Source organism: Clinocottus analis, unplaced genomic scaffold (genome assembly GCF_023055335.1).
Source record: "Clinocottus analis isolate CAN_PGR_092001 unplaced genomic scaffold, fCliAna1.0.p SCAF_35, whole genome shotgun sequence".
NCBI lineage: Eukaryota > Metazoa > Chordata > Actinopteri > Perciformes > Cottidae > Clinocottus > Clinocottus analis.
In genome coordinates, this window is record NW_027176098.1 from 647 (window position 1) to 18630 (window position 17984).

General features: G+C 48.6%; 3 protein-coding genes across 4 annotated transcripts in view; 2 read left to right on the plus strand and 1 right to left on the minus strand.

The window, feature by feature from the left end:
- Positions 1-736: 736 nt before the first annotated feature.
- Positions 737-8079, minus strand: LOC137799488 (septin-2). Of its 2 annotated transcripts, XM_068596281.1 has the most exons (7): positions 7989-8079; positions 3027-3075; positions 2479-2578; positions 2300-2386; positions 1868-1991; positions 1221-1355; positions 737-1134 (listed from the first exon to the last, which is right to left on the minus strand). In XM_068596281.1, exons 2-7 carry the CDS (start codon positions 3051-3053, stop codon positions 756-758), a joined length of 852 nt encoding a protein of 283 aa, XP_068452382.1. In that variant the 5' UTR covers positions 3054-3075; positions 7989-8079; the 3' UTR covers positions 737-755. The 2 variants fall into 2 exon arrangements, with proteins under 2 accessions (XP_068452382.1, XP_068452383.1); XM_068596282.1 differs by lacking the exon at positions 737-1134 and having other exon boundaries at positions 1217-1355.
- A 1619-nt stretch (positions 8080-9698) lies between these two features.
- cldn5a (claudin 5a) lies at positions 9699-11599 on the plus strand. The gene has a single exon (XM_068596229.1). The coding sequence runs from the start codon at positions 10016-10018 to the stop codon at positions 10664-10666; it is 651 nt and encodes a 216-aa protein (XP_068452330.1). The 5' UTR covers positions 9699-10015; the 3' UTR covers positions 10667-11599.
- A 926-nt stretch (positions 11600-12525) lies between these two features.
- The window catches only part of psat1 (phosphoserine aminotransferase 1), a 201849-nt gene continuing 196390 nt past the window's right edge, over positions 12526-17984 (plus strand). Inside the window, exon 1 of the mRNA XM_068596266.1 lies at positions 12526-12654. The gene's annotated coding sequence lies outside the window, so the exon portion shown is untranslated. The remainder of the gene's footprint in view (positions 12655-17984) is intronic.

Sequence of the window (17984 nt, forward strand, 5' to 3'; positions counted from 1 at the left end):
CCTCCGTCGTCTCCCCCCCCCTTCCGTCTCCCCCCTCGTCGTCTCCTCCGTCTCCTCCCCTCTGTCGTCTCCCCCCTTCGTCGCCTCCCCCCTCCGTCGTCTCCCCCCTCGTCTCTCCTCCTCCGTCGTCTCCCCCCCCTTCCGTCTCCCCCCTCGTCGTCTCCTCCCCTCCGTCGTCTCCCCCTTGTCTCCTCCCCTCCGTCGTCTCCCCCTTGTCTCCTCCCCTCCGTCGTCTCCCCCTTGTCTCCTCCCCTCCGTCGTCTCCCCCCTCCGTCGTCTCATCAGCAAACTTTGAGGCCTCCGAGACCTCAAAGAAGGTCCAGTGGGAGGTCTGGGCTTTGGCTTTTCAAATTAAAAGCATATCTTTTACCAACAGCTCCCCCCTCCTCCTCCCCCTTCCCCCCCTCCCTCCCCCCTCAACTAGTCAGAAGGTTCTGGATTTAATCGCGTCGCCACAAACATTCGATGTTTATTGGCGAGAAAACTGAGAAACGCCGCCAAAAAAAAGGCCAACAAGAACGCTTCCTGCATGTCTTCTGTTTGAAAGACTGGAGGTGTTGGGTGAGTACAGAGCAGAGGTTATCAGTGCTGTGGCATTGCACTCCTGCCCCTCCCTCCCCCTCCTCACCCTCACCTCACCCCTCCTCCCTCTTCTCAGGAAGTCGAGGAGCGAGCAGGCAGCAGCGCTGGGTCGCGTCCAACAGGACGTATCTGGGATGGTCCTGGACGTGTCGATGTGATGAGCCGCCTCGATATTATACACAACACCACGCAGGTCTTCCTGCGCAGGCCCCGCCCCCTTTTAGCCTCGTCAGGAAGACGAGGAGCACGCCGCCGCGATCCACGGGGATGTCAACGGACGTGGAGGTGGTGTGTGTTTCTTCTTTTTGCACTGAGGTAATGTGTGACTTGTAAAAACTTAAAACTAAAATGATTGAAAGAAAGAACGGCTTTAGGTCTGTGTGTGTGTGTGTGTGTGTGTGTGTGTGTGTGTGTGTGTGTGTGTGTGAACCCACCCTCCTCTTCAGGCGGTCCCTCTCCCTCAGGGTGAGCGTGTCGGCCTTGGCGATGACCGGGACGATGTTGACCTTGCTGTGGATGGCCTTCATGAACTCCACGTCCAGAGGCTTCAGGCTGACGGAGGAGGAGGCAAAGAGGGCGATGAGGACAGATCGTGGGTGCTCGTGGGTGCTCGTGGGTGCCCGTGGGTGCTGGCTTACCCGTGTCCAAACGGGGATATAAAGTAGAAGCAGCAGTGCACCCGGTTGTCCACGATGTGCCTCCGGTTCAGGCCGCTCTCGTCGTGGAGGTACCGCTCGAACTGATTGTCGATGTACTGGATGATGGTCTTGAAGCTGGAGACGAGAGACGGACGGACGGACAGACACACACGCAGACACACACGCAGACACACACACAGACACACACACGGTAAATCCAGACATAGGGAATGCAGAGGCAGCCGGTCAGGAGTTTTTGGGATGAAACTTGATGAAGGGAGTCGTTGAGGAGAAGGATGAGAGAACACACCAATATACAGGAAACACGGCCTCCTCCTCCTCCTCCTCCTCCTCCTCCTCCTCCTCCTCCTCCTCCTCCTCCTCCTCCTCCTCCTCCTCCTCCTCCTCCTCCTCCTCCTCCTCCTCCTCTTCCTCCTCCCTCTCTCTCTCTCCCTCCCTCTCTCTCCTTCCCTCTTCCTCCTCTCTTGAGAGAGTGTCATGCCGGGAAAATCAACTAGAAATAGAGGAGGCCACAGTGGAAGGCAGTGTCTCAATGGCCGCCGCCACCCTCCCTCCCTTCCTCTCTCCCTTCCTCCTTCTCTTCCTCCCTCTCTTCCTCCTTCCCTCCTTCCCTCCTCCTTCCTCACCAGTCCTGGCTGTTGATGGCGTCGCCGTATCCGGGCGTGTCGACCACGGTGAGGCGAAGCTTCACCCCTCGCTCCTCGATCTCCACGGTCGACGCCTCGATCTGAACCGTCCTCTCGATCTTCTCTGCGGAAGCGCGGGAACAAAGGAACTTTATTAATATTTAAAATAATAATAATAACATTATTGTTATTAACACGCGGCCGCTAGTTTTCCCTTTCTCCTTCTCTTATCCGCGCCCGGATGATCGTGTTCAAGTTCAGAGTCAAAGTCATCAGAAGCGGCGCGCTCGCATTCGGAGACTCAGGCATTCCCAGCATTCCTCTGGAAATAATGCGCCGCTGGAGACATTGCACCAGACATTTCTCTATTATTACAGGGTGCATATTTGTGTATGCGTATGCATACATGTGTGTGTGTCTGTGTGTGTGTACCTGCTGCACCGGGGATGTAGCGTTCAGGGTAGAGATCCGTGAGAAACAGGCTGTTTATAAGCGTCGACTTGCCGAGGCCGGACTCCCCTGGAAATAAAACACACACGGAGAATAAGAGCGCCGTTCTGGAGAAAAAGAAAATGATGTCCGTCTAGTTTTAAATGAAAAGGATCGCTCGCCTGCAACCATGAGGGTGAACTCAAAGCCTTTCTTCACAGACTTCCGGTGCACTTGGTTCGGGAGGTTGGCGAACCCGACGTAACCCGCCGCATCCGGGAACTGGAGAGCGCACACAACAACAACAAAAAGCGCACAAATTGTGAAAAAAAAAGATGCAATTCATGAACTGGCGCGTGACCACCGTGGAGTGATTTTTCCTACGTTTTACGACTCGTGACCTACTTTTCTCGTCCTTTTTTTTATGAGGTGTGGGGAAAAAGAAAAGGTGCGAGTGAAGATGGAAGATGATGCACATCATGGAGCCGTTTCAACGGGGCAATAAAGCGCCGGCCGCTGAAAACACTTAACGCATGAATATACAGGACATCCTCTCTGGATGCCAGCGCCGAGTGTGCGCGCGTGAGATTAGCAGCGACGTCAGCGTTAATCGAGGCTGCCTCGTTAGAAACACACACACACACACACACACACACACACACACACACACACACACACCCCTCCCACCTTCCTCGTGAATTCTCTGGAAAAACTGAAAGGCGTTACTCACCTTCCCTTTCTCCCCCGACTGAGACATCGCCGCTGCTTACTGGAAAAGTCTGAGACAGAAAGAGAAAGTAAGAGGAAATGAAGAGGTGAATAAAATGATATCAGATTAGTGAGCTTCGTTCTTCCTGCTAGCAGCCGAACGCTTCCTCCAAACATCTCCATTAAGATCTACCTGGAGAATTCAAAAAGGGACAAAGATGGAAGTTTCTTTTCGAGACAGGAGAGAGAGTTTTGGGCAAAAGGAAATCGCTTTCATGTAGTGGACATATTCACTAAGGTCAAAGGGTGACTGCCCCTTTAAGAGCAGGTAGCGTAGCATGTTAGCGAAGGCGGCTGTCTGTCAGTGCTACGAGAGAAGTTGTGTGTGCCGCATTCATTCCTGCGCTGCTACGATGTTGCTGAAAGAACGCTGTAGTCTGCATTGACGCTCGACGTCCTCGGAGCAATGAAGCCGCAGTTTCCTTTACGTCACAAATCTTCATCACCATCATCTCCGTGATGCTAAAGAGGAGCTCGGCAGAGGACACGCGTGTTGTAAAAATCGTACACCGGCTCTGCACATGAAGGCCGACAGCGTCACGCGGAAGGAGGAAGAGATTAAGTGCTTCCTCGGCAAAGAAAGGCTGTTCCCAGACTCCCATTTAATCGTCCTCTTTGCTTGCTTCCTACCTCCTTCCCTCCTTTCCTCCCTCCCTCCCTCGCTCCCTCCCATCCTAAACGAGCCCGGCCGGCCGACAGAGCAACAAGCCCGCTTGATAAATTGGCCCCACAGTGACGGAGCAGGAAGAACAGGCTCTCGCTTCATCACCGACACACTGGCCCTTGACAGGTGGAGTGTGATAAGCATTAGAACGAGGCGCACTCTGGTTATGTAACGTTGAGGAGGAGGAGGATGAGGAGGAGGAAGAGGGTGTCATGGGAATCTGGATTGACCCTCCCGCTATTTGGCACGCGACACACACACACACACACACCGTAATGGACACTTTGGGGAAGCCGTTCCTCGCCGTTATGAGTGAGAGATGGTTTAGTTCCTCCGTGGGCGCTCAGAGGGCGCTCGCTCTGACGGGGAGGTTTCAGCGCGCTCGCCGCCAGAACAATGGATGTTTATGCCTCTGGTTCCTGAAGGCCTTCCTACAGCAGGGCGGCGAGGAGGGAGAACACGCGCCTCCCCCCCCTCACCCATCACCCCATCACCCCACCACCCCCTCCCCCACCGACCACATTCAGGTCCCGGCCCGCATGTCGGGAGCATGTAGGGCGCTAGCTACAGCCTCAGGGTCAAAAGGTCAAACCAGGGGAGCCAGTCTGATGAAAAGAAAGGGAGAAAATATAATTGAGAGATTTTTTTTTTAGAGATTTTTTGTTTTTTTTGGGAGATTTTTTTTTGGTTTGAGAGAGCGTTTTTGAGAGCATATTTTGTTTTGGAGAGACAAACATTTTTGGAGCCCAATTTTTTTTTGGGAGAATTTTTTTTTCCCCAAAACATTTTGGGAGAGAAAAAAAAATATTTGGGAGAATTTATTTTTTTTTTGCAAAAAAAAAAATTGAGAATTTTTTTTTTGAGCGCCTATTTTTTTTTAGGAGGAAAAAATTTTGGGAGACAAAAAATTTTTTGGGGACATTTTTTTTTCCAGAAAAAAAACATTTTGGAGAGAAAAAAAAATTGGAGAATTTTTTGGAGGGAGATTTTTTTTTTTTTTTTGAGAAAAAAAAAATTGAAAATTCTTTTTTTTTTTGAGCGCCTATTTTTTTGGGGAGGACAAAATGTTAGGAGACAAAAAAAAATTTGGGGACATTTTTTTTTTTTTTAGAAAAAAAAACATTTTGGAGAGAGGAAAAAAAAATTGGAGAATTTTTTTAGACATTTTTTTTTAGACCTTTTTTTGAAGAGAGCATTTTTTCTATTGAGAGCAAAGATTTGGAGATAATTCACTAGAAATTTGCTCAGGTAAAAAAGACACAAATCTATCTTCATAAATGTGAGCCTCCACTAGCTCAAACGGTTCAGCCCAATAAAAAGTGTGTTTTCATTGTTAATGGACATCTATTTTACTGAAGCGGCCCACACAGGCGTCTCCAAGTGTGTCACACACACACACACACACACACACCCCTCCCACTGTTATTCCTCCGCTCTGTGGGAACCGGCGGTTTACACCGGCGGCAGATTAATTAAACGGCTCCAATATCGCAGTTGTAATATCACAAAGACAAACACTACGGGACGGACCGAGCAGGAGGCGCTCACTTCAATGAGACGCTCTTATGAGCGGCCATTTAAAACCAGCCGGGCTGCTGAGACTCTTACACACACACTCACTCACTCACACACACACACACACAGCCACCACCGGGCCCAGACGTAGGGGGGAGATTAGAGCAGTTTGGGCCAAACAATTGGGAAAGAAATGCCACCTTAGTGAAGCCAAAGTGCCCGGCGTGTGATTCATTTAAAAGTTGATTTATGGGCTGGAGGAGCGCCACGAGAGGCCGACGCGGCAGAACCACGGTTCTGGTAGAACTGTTCACCTTCCTGACGGCCCGCACGCCCGCTTCCCCCGCGGATTAAAGCCTTTCTGCTCTCGCTGGAAACATTGAAACAACCGTTTCCACGTCCTGGACACACACACACACACACACACACACACACAAAACTCTGGCAACTGACCACAGCAACGAGGGATGTGAGAGGTAGCGAGCGTAATAAAGTCGTGTTTAAAGGAGGGGGGGGGGGTGTAATTAAGTAACTCTTAGGGGGGCTAGGAGGGCTGGGAGACTGTAATAAAAAGTATGATACTGGTTTTTAAGCCGTGGATTTAGAAATACAGGAGGCCAAAGGGAGGAAGAGGAGGAGGAGGAGGAACAATACATGGAATGAAAAACCCTTTCAAGAACCATGAGGAAACCAGCGGGGCACACACATACACACACACATACTCATAGACACTTACATACACACATGCATAGACACCTCGACACACACACACACACAAACACACACACACACACACACACACACACACACACAGGAAGTCGTACAGCAGCTATAATGAATTGATGATGAATTGTGAAACTAACACTGTGACTAAAGCTGGTTTTGTTGTTGTTTATAAGTTTAAATGCTTGTTGAAGTTGAGGAAGCATAAGGAAGTAAGAGTATGAGGAAGTATGAGGAAGTACGAGGAAGTATGAAGAAGTACGAGGCATGTGAGGAAGTATGAGGAAGCATGAGGAAGTATGAAGAAGTATGAAGAAGTACGAGGAAGTACGAGGAATGTGAGGAAGTATGAGGAAGCATAAGGAAGTATGAGGAACTATGAGGAAGTATAAGGAAGTATGAGGAAGCATAAGGAAGTATGAGGAAGTATGAAGAAGTACGAGGAAGTATGAGGAATGTGAGGAAGTATGAGGAAGCATAAGGAAGTATGAGGAAGTATGAGGAAGTATAAGGAAGTATGAGGAAGCATAAGGAAGTATGAGGAAGTATGAAGAAGTATGAAGAAGTACGAGGAAGTACGAGGAATGTGAGGAAGTATGAGGAAGTATGAGGATGTATGAGGAAGTATAAGGAAGTATGAGGAAGTATAAGGAAGTATGTGGAAATATAAGGAAGTATGAGGATACATCTGGTACCCGTTAAGGGATGAAAGTTATTTGAGGTAAGAGGTTCTGCTGCGTGGTCAGAGCTCTGGCCCGTCGTCAGGTCCACTCGGTCTCCTCCTCAGCTCAGAGCTCTGGTGTGTCTCCAGGGTCAACACAGTGTTTAAAGAGACAAGGTCACAGGAAGGGGACAAGGTCACAGGAAGGGGACAAGGTCACAGGAAGGGGACAAGGTCACGGAGAGAACGGTGAAGGTGGCTGCATCAGAGCCCCGAGATGATCTCATAACTAAGACTTTTTATTTCATATTTATGACTTTCTACTCATTTTTATGACTTTCTATCTCATAATTATGACTTTCCGTCTCATAATTACGACTTTTAATCTCGTCATTTTTTTTTATTTTACTGTCGAAAAGGGCCTTTCATAGGGAAGGAAGGCAAACATAACATACACATTTTCAACCAGCAGAGATGGATGATAACTCTTCAATGGTGGCCCTCGGCCACATCTCAGACGGACACATTATGGGAATACGGTATTGTTCCCCCCTCCCTGCTGTTATTGTGTTCTCTAAACACCAAATTCATCTCGCGCTAAACAGGCCTTCGCAATCAAAAGGTCAGGGATCGATCGGATGTTAGAGAGCGACTTCCTGGGTCCAGGAATGTCCCACAGAGCGGGGTTTTCACAGGAAGTCAATGCTTTGAAAGGCACGTCTGATTAGCTGATTTCATTTATTTTATTGCTTTTTTTTATAATGGCTCTCATTGAGGTGTTTGTTTCGGTCAAGTGGAGTGCGGGGAGTTCCCCTGGAAGAACAATGGGACAATAAATGAGCCCAAAAGGCATGGAGTGGGTTTTTTTGTTATAAAAAAAAGGTATTGGACCTTCAGCGTCGTGGTGAAATAACTTTGGGGAGTACAAATCATTGCTTCACCACTGAGGGAGAGGGGCAGACTGGGAAGGCCTCTCAACAGTTGGATGCCCACCACACCCAGTCTGACAGACACTGGTCGAGTCCCGCACACATCCACTGGCCCCGGGACGGTTTTCAGTGGTACGTGCGCGGAGAAATACCGTGTTTGACATTAAACTGGGCTCGGGGGAAGAAAAACAAACACGTCCTTTGATTAAAAACCGACTTTTTTTTTTTTTTTAGGTGCGATGCGCGCGCAGAAACTTTTGTCAACGCTACATGTCAAACTTTTCGCCGCAACAGTTGCTCTCGCGGCGGGTGTCGTGTTGCCAGCGAAAGGCTTCAGCGGACTCTCCGGTGTGTCTTCCGTTTCTTTTCCCTCCACCGCCTCATTCAAACAAAAGAAGACGCAACACAACACCGCCATGAGTCGGTCCTTACCTGTGCGTAAACTTTGAACACTTGTGAGTCGACAGGAGCCGTTCGCCTCGCGCGCTGTCCCAGGAAGGGAAACCCGGAAGTTGTTCCCGAGCGGCGGCTCCGCCCCTCGCGCGTCCCTGCAGGCTCCGTCGTTTGGGCTTTTTTTTTTGCTTGCGCCACTGGGCGCCATTACGGTTCACTATGGGAGACCATTACGACCAGTACAAGAACAACACATGGTGAGATAAAAAGCTATCATTATGAAACAGAAAGTCCACATTTTAAGATGGAAAGTCCACAAAAAAGTGCAGCATTTATAATAATGACTTTTTATCTCATAATTATACATTTTTATCTCATACTTTCAACTTTCTATCTCATAATTATGACTTTTTATCTCACACTTTGACTTATTGTGAGATTGAGATTGAAATTATGAGATAAAAAGTCATTATAACTGTTGGCTTTTTCAACTTTATTATCTCATTATTTCGACTTTGTCTCATAATTATGACTTTCTATCTCATAATTATGACTTTCTATCTCAAAATTATGACTTTCTATCTCATAATTATGACTTTCTATCTCATAATTATGACTTTTTATCTCACACTTTGACTTATTGTGAGTTTGAAAGTCATAATCATGAGATAGAAAGTCGAAATTATGAGATAAAAAGTCATTATTATAACTGTTGGCTTTTTGAACTTTATTATCTCATTATTTCGACTTTCTGTCTCATAATTATGACTTTCTGTCCCATAATTAAGACTTTCTAGCTCATAATATATGACTTTATATCTCATAATTATGACTTTGTATCTCATAATTTTGTCTCAATTTTGGACATTACTTTAAATGTTGAATACGAAACACAATCAATGACTTTTTTCACTTTAATTATATATTTTTGAAGGGATTGGCCAACACTATAGTTACAACATAGTAAATTAAGCATTTAGAACCAATTTGAATGACAAGTTTTATACTTGAACAACAATTTAAATGCAATGCTTTAATCTAAGTTTTACATGTGATAGTGCCACTTATAGTAGAAAAAAGGTTGTGTCAAAATATTATCATTACTTAAATCATGTACTGGTTCCAATGTGCTGGCTCTGTGTGTTTTGTTCTGATATTTAATTAGATTGTAGAAAAACACCATCAAGTTCGTTTGGGGATATTTCTGGTGCAACAAATATGATGAACAATAAAGATCCTGACAATCTCAGGGAAACAGAAAAGTGTTGTTCTCTCTTCGTGAACACGCAGCAGATGAAGCTGTGAATAGCCTCCATTTCAAATAAACACGACTACTTCTTTTCTTTCTTCATTCCATGTGTCATTTTTAAGGCAGACAATTAAGAGCCACTTACACAATTGGGTGTGAATCCACCATTTTAATCTGCGTGGACACGCCGCAGACACGTGGCATTAGAGGCTGAAAAACCCAACAACAAGTGCCGTGATTCACCCAACCCCTGCGTTTCAGCTGCTCCACAGCCTTAAAGCACCCCGTGCGCCCCCCCCCCCCTCTCCTTCCTCCCCCTCTCCTCCTATTCATTGTAAATAACTGTTCAAACGCACAATGCGCTCTGGACCGCTTTATTCAGCCTCACAACTTTCCTGCCTTTCAATTGGTCCCCCGAGGATGCGGCGGCAGCTGATTGGATGAAAAGTTTCTCATCGAGTCCGTACATCCTCCCCTCACCCCCCTCAACACACACATTCTCACACACACACACACACACACACCACCAGCCCGCAGATATTCGTGGTCCGGTGCTACTGTGATTCCAGTTGTTTTCACATCGCCTCTCCAACAAAGAGACCCGGAGCTGCTGTCTCGCTCTTACGTCTCCGATGTGGTGAGTGATGCGCAACTAACGACCGCGGCTCCTTCACGTCGAGGCGAGGAACTCAAGAGATAAAGAGCAAGAACTGTACCTTTTGCGCTCGAGAAGAGACTTTTAGGGAGAGAGAGAGCGGGAGAGAGTTTTGGAAAAGTTCCCAGACGGACTTGACTGAACGCAAAGAGAGGGGGGAAAATGGTGTCTGCCGGTCTGGAGATCCTGGGACTCTCGTTCTGCGTCATCGGCTCGCTCCTGGTGATGGTGTCGTGCGCTCTGCCCATGTGGAAGGTGACGGCGTTCATCGAGGCCAACATCGTGGTGGCGCAGACGATCTGGGACGGCTTGTGGATGTCGTGCGTGGTGCAGAGCACGGGCCAGATGCAGTGCAAGGTGCACGACTCCGTCCTCGCGCTCAGCCACGACCTCCAAGCGGCCCGCGCGCTCACCATCATCTCCTCGGTGATGGGCGTGCTGGGGCTCATGGTGGTGATCGCGGGGGCGCAGTGCACCAACTGCATCCGCGTCGAGTACGTGAAAGCCCGGGTGGTGAACGCCGGAGGGGTCGTGTACATCCTCAGCGCGCTGTTCGTGCTGGTGCCGCTCTGCTGGATGGCCAACAACATCATCTCGGACTTCTACAACCCGCAGGTGCCGCCGTCCAAGAAGAGGGAGATCGGCGCCGCGCTCTACATCGGCTGGGCGGCCTCGGCGCTGCTGCTGATCGGGGGCTCGATGCTGTGCTGCTCCTGCCCCTCCAGCGGGAACTCCGGATACTCTGCGAAATACGCGCCGACCAAGAGAGCCACGCCGAACGGAGGGGAGTACGACAAGAGGAATTACGTGTAGCGAAGTCGCGGACGCGCGGTGCGTAAAAGTGACCTGCAGCTAAAAAAAAACTCTTCTTTTTTTTGATGGACTTCATCTTTGCACCTGCAGTTGTTGTTTTTTTAGAATCTGAACTTTGAAAATCAATGGAGGCACATCTGCTGTGTTTTTTTTTTTTTTTTTACAAAACTCGGACCACAACTTGTTCAACAGGAGATTTTTTTATTTTTTTTAAAGACTATCGACTACAAGAGGTAGCTCACAACAAACAGGAGTATCTTTGTTAGGTACCTGCTTTTGTATGTCTTCGAAATTATTAATGTTTTGACTTGTGTACCGCTGTAACTGCAACAAAAAATATAGTTTTCTTAGAGGAGCTCTTGCCATCGAATATATACACTTTGTTTTGCCTTGATGTGCATTGTCAGCACAATGCTGTACAGTAACAGAATGACTGCACTCCCACACGTTCCCGTTTCCTCTGTAGTGGAACCACAGCGCCGACATGTTGAGGACTCAACAAAGTCTCCCAGCAGTAAAGAGCCAGGAGGAGAAAGTGCGCCCCAATAAAGCTCGGCCAGACTTGTGTGTGTGTGTCGTTTCAGAACTTGATGGCGGCGACTGTGAACATTTTGCAGTCTATTATTTTCGGACCTGTAAATTCCGGAGAGCGTCTGGAATCTGTGGGTCACAACATGAAATGTTATTACAGTCCGCTATCCGGCTGCACTGAGCACCTGCGACGTTTCTTTTGTGTGTGTGTGTGTGTGCGTGTGTTAGTGTGTGTGTTTTGTTGTTTCAACACTGTCACAGCAGGAAGTTTCTTTTCTTTTTTTTTCAGAAATACTCCGAACAAACTTCTGTTTCTCCTGTTTCGTTTGTTGTCCTTTGATGTAAATGATGATTCATTATTCGTGTACACGCAGATGCAATATTGTGTCATTTTTATTAAGATTAAACTGAATATATTGTCTTGAAATGGTCCAGTTTTAAGTGTGTTCTTGCTGAGCGTACAGAGCCCTGCGCGGCTGTGCGTAATGCGTGCCGTTCCCACCGTGGATCCAGAAAACCCCCCACGGCGAGAGAAAGTATTTTGGGTTCGCCATAGAAATCCAGATGACAATGCCCATTCAGCCGGAGTGGGGGCTCCGCTGTTCAACTCACAATACTCCACCCCACCCCCTCCCTTCCTCCTCCCAAACCCTCCTCGCCCCGCAGTCAATGAAAGGCCTTCAGACCAGAGCTGGAGAAAGTTCCTGGAATCGTCTTCCCGCGTGTCACTTCATCCACCCGTGGGTGGCGAGCTTCCCGTCTCCCTCCAACCAGGGCGGTGCCAGGCAGGCGGGAGGGATGGATGGATGCTCTGGCTCCACCACAACAGATTACCCTGCGCTGTCACTTTAAAACAAATGGTTTTACCCGCACAGATGCTTCGTGGGCACCACGATGACGCAAACAAATACACTGAGAGGCGCCGACATAAAAGCAGTGAAACATGAACCATAGAAAGAAACACAAGATGCTTCAGTCCTCCAGTCACACTCCTCTGAGTCAACACTGTGACTGGATTACAGCAGATTATCATACTTGTTTTGCTGGTCACTTAAGATTCTTAGCGGGTCATATGGGCTCTTAAAAGAGGGAAACATGGCGATGCAGAATGTCTGACTTTCACCTCCACTCAGTGCGTTTACATGCTGGTAATAATTCGAATCTTGCTTTAGTCGGACTATGCTCTCTCTCGGGGCAACTGCTGTTATCCGAATATACATGGCAGTGAATAAATCGAATCATTGGCCGAATGCATGTCATATCCGATACGACAGGTGGCGCTGTTTTCATTACATGTAGTGGTGATACAGCCATCTCCGCTTGACCGCTTCACTCTTCATAATGGAGAGAACCCCGCTAGCTTCGGTGGTTGTCGGGGAGCTAGCGCAGAGCAAACAGGGAACTAGCAGCAGCGCTAGCTGGCTACATCAGGGAGCTAGCAGAGACACCCACCGAAGGTAGTATCGGCTCGTAACCCGACTTTTACGTTTGTTTGTTTCTGCCGGCCGTGACAACTTATCGTCTCTTTCGACTTCCGGGTCACGACCTGGGAGGGCGGGAGGGAGGAGGCGGCGGGATCTTGAGCATGCGCACAAACGCATTGTCCAGTTCCGATCCGATTCAGCGTTTACATGCAGCGTTATTCGAATTATCAATCGAATCGAATCGAGTTATCCAGGGGTGTTAATCGGATCGTAGTCGGACCGCAGTTATTCGAATAAAGGTGTTTACATGAACTGGATAATTCGATTTTAGTCGGACTAAGCCAGTTATTCGAATCCATGTAACCGCACTGACTGGACTGCAGAGCTCATCACGTGCTGTTGGCTCGCTGTGTTCACGTCACTTCTCATGGCACGGCTTCTTGTAGCGCCACATAAAACACAATAATGACGCAAATAGTGACGCAATAGTGTGTCCAGAGTCTTCGTCAGCGGATGGAGTCATGGAGATGGATCTGTTGACGCGGCACTCAGTCACATGTTCAGATCCTCTCACGTGGTTTTGACCAATTTGTTAAAAAAAAAAGAAAAAAAAAGTTCCTTTCTGAAGTCATGAAACTCAGAGTGAAACACGAGGTGACGTCATGAAGGACACCGTGAGGTCGAGTCCCGCGGTGACAGAGTGAAACACTAGGTGACGTCATGAAGGACGCTGTGAGGTCGAGTCTACGGTCTTGTTCCTCGTGAGCTTTCAGACACAAAGACTCTCTGAAGGTCCAGACCTCTCGTCACACAGAGGACAGAGAGGGTGTGTGTGAGGGGTGTGTGTTCAGGGTGTGTGTTCAGGGTGTGTGTTCAGGGTGTGTGTCTGATGGGTGTGTGTTCGGGGTGTGTGTTCAGGGTCGAGGTGTGTGTGAGTGAGGGGTTAAGTGAGTGTGTGTGTCTATGTGGAGAGTTGGGGGTGGTAGGACAGGGTGTGTGTGTGTGTGTGTGTGTGTGTGTGTGTGTGTGTGTGTGTGTGTGTGTGGGGCAAACAGGGCCATAGACGTCACTCAATGGGTGCTCGCCATGGTAACCAGCCAAAACCTGCAGTTGCCAGGTTACGGGAGCCTAAAATGTGATGGTATGGATGAGCCCAATAAAAGAGAAACACACACACAGACACACATTCACTACTCAAACACACAGACACACACACACACAGAAACAGACACACACACACACATTCATTACGCAAACACACAGACACACACACAGAAACCCAGAAACAGATACACACACACACACACAGACACTCACAAACACACACACACACAAAGACACACACACAGACAAAATAAAACTCTGATATCTCAGAATGTTGCCACGTCGACCTCTAAACTTGACCTCCTGGTGAAGGTCACGGCAGAAGGTCGCAGCCCGTGAGCGCCGCGCATGTTTTTTTTGGGTATTGGGGGGGGTGTCGGGTCGAGTCCTTTCTCATGACGTGAACTCTGACTCTGACTCGGGTCAGGAGGTCGAAAGTCGCTCCTCCTCCTCCTCCTCCTCTTCCTCCTCCGACCAGGCATGACCTCATCGAAGCAGAAGCCCCAGCGTTGGTTTTTGGGGAGCTGGAGGTCACGACCCCTCAGAGCTCGTCACTCCAGCGAAGAAGTCTGCTGACTTTAGGTTTGAACTGAACTGGACCGGGTGGATTCTTCAAACCCGGCGCTGACGTAGCGGCGAGTCCTCACAGCAGAGAGCCGTCGTCTTCCAGCCTGCAGGTGCCGGCGGCCGCAGACGGACGGCTGGACGCAGCTCACCCCCCGATGGCCGAGCCGAGGGTCAGCAGGTGGTTAAACACGGAGCGCAAGCGGCGGCTTTGTGCGCTCGGAGTTGAAGACCCCAGGAGCCGTTTGTGTGAGACACAATGTGAGAGGCGGGAGGCCGAGATCAGACGACCCGGAGGAACAAATGAAACGCAGCGCGTCGCTCCGCCGCTGCTCGGTGACTCTCAGGCTTCTGCAGCGGCTCAGTAGCACGACCAGACTTCCTGTGCAGCGGACAGCGGGACAGGAAGCAGGAAGGAACATGGAGGGAGTGGGAGAGGGGGGGGGGGGGGGGGGGGGGAGAAGGAGGTGTGTGTGTGTGTTTTCACTTTGGTGGTTAAAGCACTCCTGAACACACACACAGGAATTATGTTTGTGTATGCGTGAACTTCGGTGATTAAAACACTCCTAAACACTTACACACACACACACACACACACACACACACACATAATTCCTGTGTGTGTGTGTGTGTGTGTGTGTGTGTGTGTGTGAACTTTGGTAGTTAAACCACTAGAAAACACACACAGAAACTCTTTGTGCGTGTGTTTGTGTGTATGCATGTACGTGTGTGTGTGTGTGTGTGAGAACTTTTGTGGTGAAGGCAATCCTAAACTCTCTCTCTCACACACACACACAATTCCTCTGTGTGTGTGTGAACTTTGGTGGTGAAGGCAATCCTAAACACTCTCTCACACACACACGCATACACACACACAAATAGTTAAGGTGTGTGTTTTCTAGTGCTTTAACCACCAAAGTTCACACACACACACACACACACACACACACACACACACACACACACACACACACAAACATACATACATACACACATACATAATTCATGTGCGTGTGTGTGTAGGAGTGCCTTCACCACCAAAGTTCACACATGCACGCACACATACACTAGCACACGCGTACACACACACACAAACAGTTCCTGTGTGTGTTTTCTAGTGCTTTAACTACCAAAGTTCACACACACACACAGGAATTATGTGTGTTTGTGTGAACTTTGGTGGTTAAAGCACTAGAAAACACACACAGGAACTGTTTGTGTGTGTGTGTGTGTGTGTCTGAACTGTGGTGGTCAAAGCACAGGACTAACGTATGTATCGTGGTCATAAGTCTTTCTTATCACTTCGATTCAACCCTCACAGAAAAGAATAAAACATGTCTCCATGAATCTCCAAGTGTGGTCATTTCCCTCCCACATCACTTCAACAGGATTATGACATATGAGTCCCTGTCAAATATTTCTGCACTGCCTGGATCAGAAAACATGTGATTCAGCCGGCCAATCAGATTAGCCTCATGCCCTCCTCACACTGCAGCTTGTATATTGTGAGTGTTTCCACACACAGCTTGAAAACTGCATCTGCACATGTTTTTAACCCCGTCAGAGTCGATGGGGGACCTTAAAGAGACAGGAGCGGTGAAGACGGAGGAGAAAACAAAGACAGACAGCGTGAGATAAATAAAGTGGTTTTTTTCAAGCAATAAACCATTAAAATATGTTCTCGTAGAAACACCAAAGACAAGCATGAAGCAGCAGCTGCAGCGGGGGAGATAGCAGCAGCGCTAGCTGGCTACAGCGAGGAGATAGCACGAGAGCTAGCTTGCTACAGATAGAAGATAGCAGCAGCGCTAGCTGGCTACAGCGAGGAGCTAGCAACAGCTCGAGCTAGCTACAGTGAGGAACCACTAGAAGCTATAGCTGGCTACAGTAAGGAGATAGCACGAGAGCTAGCTTGCTACAGATAGAAGATAGCAGCAGTGCTAGCTGGCTACAGTAAGGAGCTAGCAGCAGCTCTAGCTGGCTACAGTAAGGAGCTAGCAGCAGTGCTAGCTGGCTACAGTAAGGAGCTAGCAGCAGCTCTAGCTAGCGACAGCGAGGAGTTAGCAGCATCTATAGCTGGCTACAGTGAGGAGCTAGCAGCAGCCTTAGCTGGCTACAGTAAGGAGCTAGCAGCACCTCTAGCTAGCGACAGCGAGGAGTTAGCAGCAGCTATAGCTAGCTACAGTGAGGAGCGAGCAGCAGCCTTAGCTGGCTACAGTGAGGAGCTAGCAGCAGCTATAGCTAGCTACAGTGAGGAGCTAGCAGCAGCCTTAGCTGGCTACAGTAAGGAGCTAGCAGCAGCTATAGCTAGCTACAGTGAGGAGCTAGCAGCAGCCTTAGCTGGCTACAGTGAGGAGCTAGCAGCAGCCTTAGCTGGCTACAGTGAGGAGCTAGCAGGGACAACCAACGAAGATAGCAGCGGCTTATAACTTGACTCTTACTGTTTATATATTAAGTGCTTAAGACACGCCTTTTTAAGTGGATTTAAGTGGGTTCACATGAATGATAATTACGTATCTGTCGGGTGTAAAAATAAGCCGACACGCTTGTTTCCTGTGACCCCAAATGGCCAAAGAAAATCCGTTATTGCAGCTTCACCTTAAAGGTTGTAAACCGAATAGTAAAAAGTTGTTTTTTTAAAACTTGCTACATCTGTAAAATCACACCCGAGGCAACCTAACACAACCTTATTATTTATAGAGAGATTCTGCCACAATCAAGCGCAAAAATTTCCCGAAAGTGCTGATATGTAACGTGAGACAAGCCAACAACAGCTTCACAGCAACCAGACAAGTGTTTTCTCAACAGGGTGATGAATTGAGTGCGCCGTGACGGTTTTATCTCACAAGTATGAGAGCGGAGAAGTCCGGAAAACAGGGAGTCTCCACTCCTTCCATGCCTGACTGAGTGAGATCATGTTTCCATGCAGTACATCAATTTGAAATAGACACACACACACACACACACACACACTTCGAGGTAAGTTGGACGAGACAAAGAGGTGAGTGACAGCTCTCCGCTGAGATGAAGAGGAGGCCTGGCAGCGTGAGGAATGTCCGGGGTGGGATCAGGAGACATTTCTGATTCGTCATGGTTTTGGCTTAAAAACATGTATGTGATGTCAGTCGGGAAGGAGAAAACAAAAACAAACAAAAAAACCTGCAACACCAGTGTTTACACACCAATCACACTGGAGCCAGGTGGGGTTGCTTTTAAGCGTCAGTCATTCGGAGTCCCATATTAACATAGGATGCGGCAATCAGCGGCTGAGCCGACTAACAGCCCGTCGACGACACAAACACACACACAAACAGGATTTGGAGTTGCGCTGCGTGTATTGTTTCCACACTAATTGCATCTCGCGGGGAAGCCGGCGCTCGTTCCTCTCAGGAGTCAAACCCCCTTTGCAATGTGGAAACGGTCACATAGACAGCAGAGAGAAGCATTCATTCCTCCTTTTTGTTTTTTGTTACACCCCCCCCCTCCCCTCCTCGCCTTCTGGTCTTTGTGCGTCGCTCCAAGAATGAAAAGTTGCCGTGCGTGTCGTCCACTGAAGGGAGTCCAGCGTGACCGCTGAGGCTGGAAGAAAAGACAAGACGGCTGCAGGATGAAGCTGTTGTGTCTTCAGACATGGCCTCCTTCCACCCCAGTGTGTGTGTGTGTGTGTGTGTGTGTGTGTGTGTGTGTGTAGACTT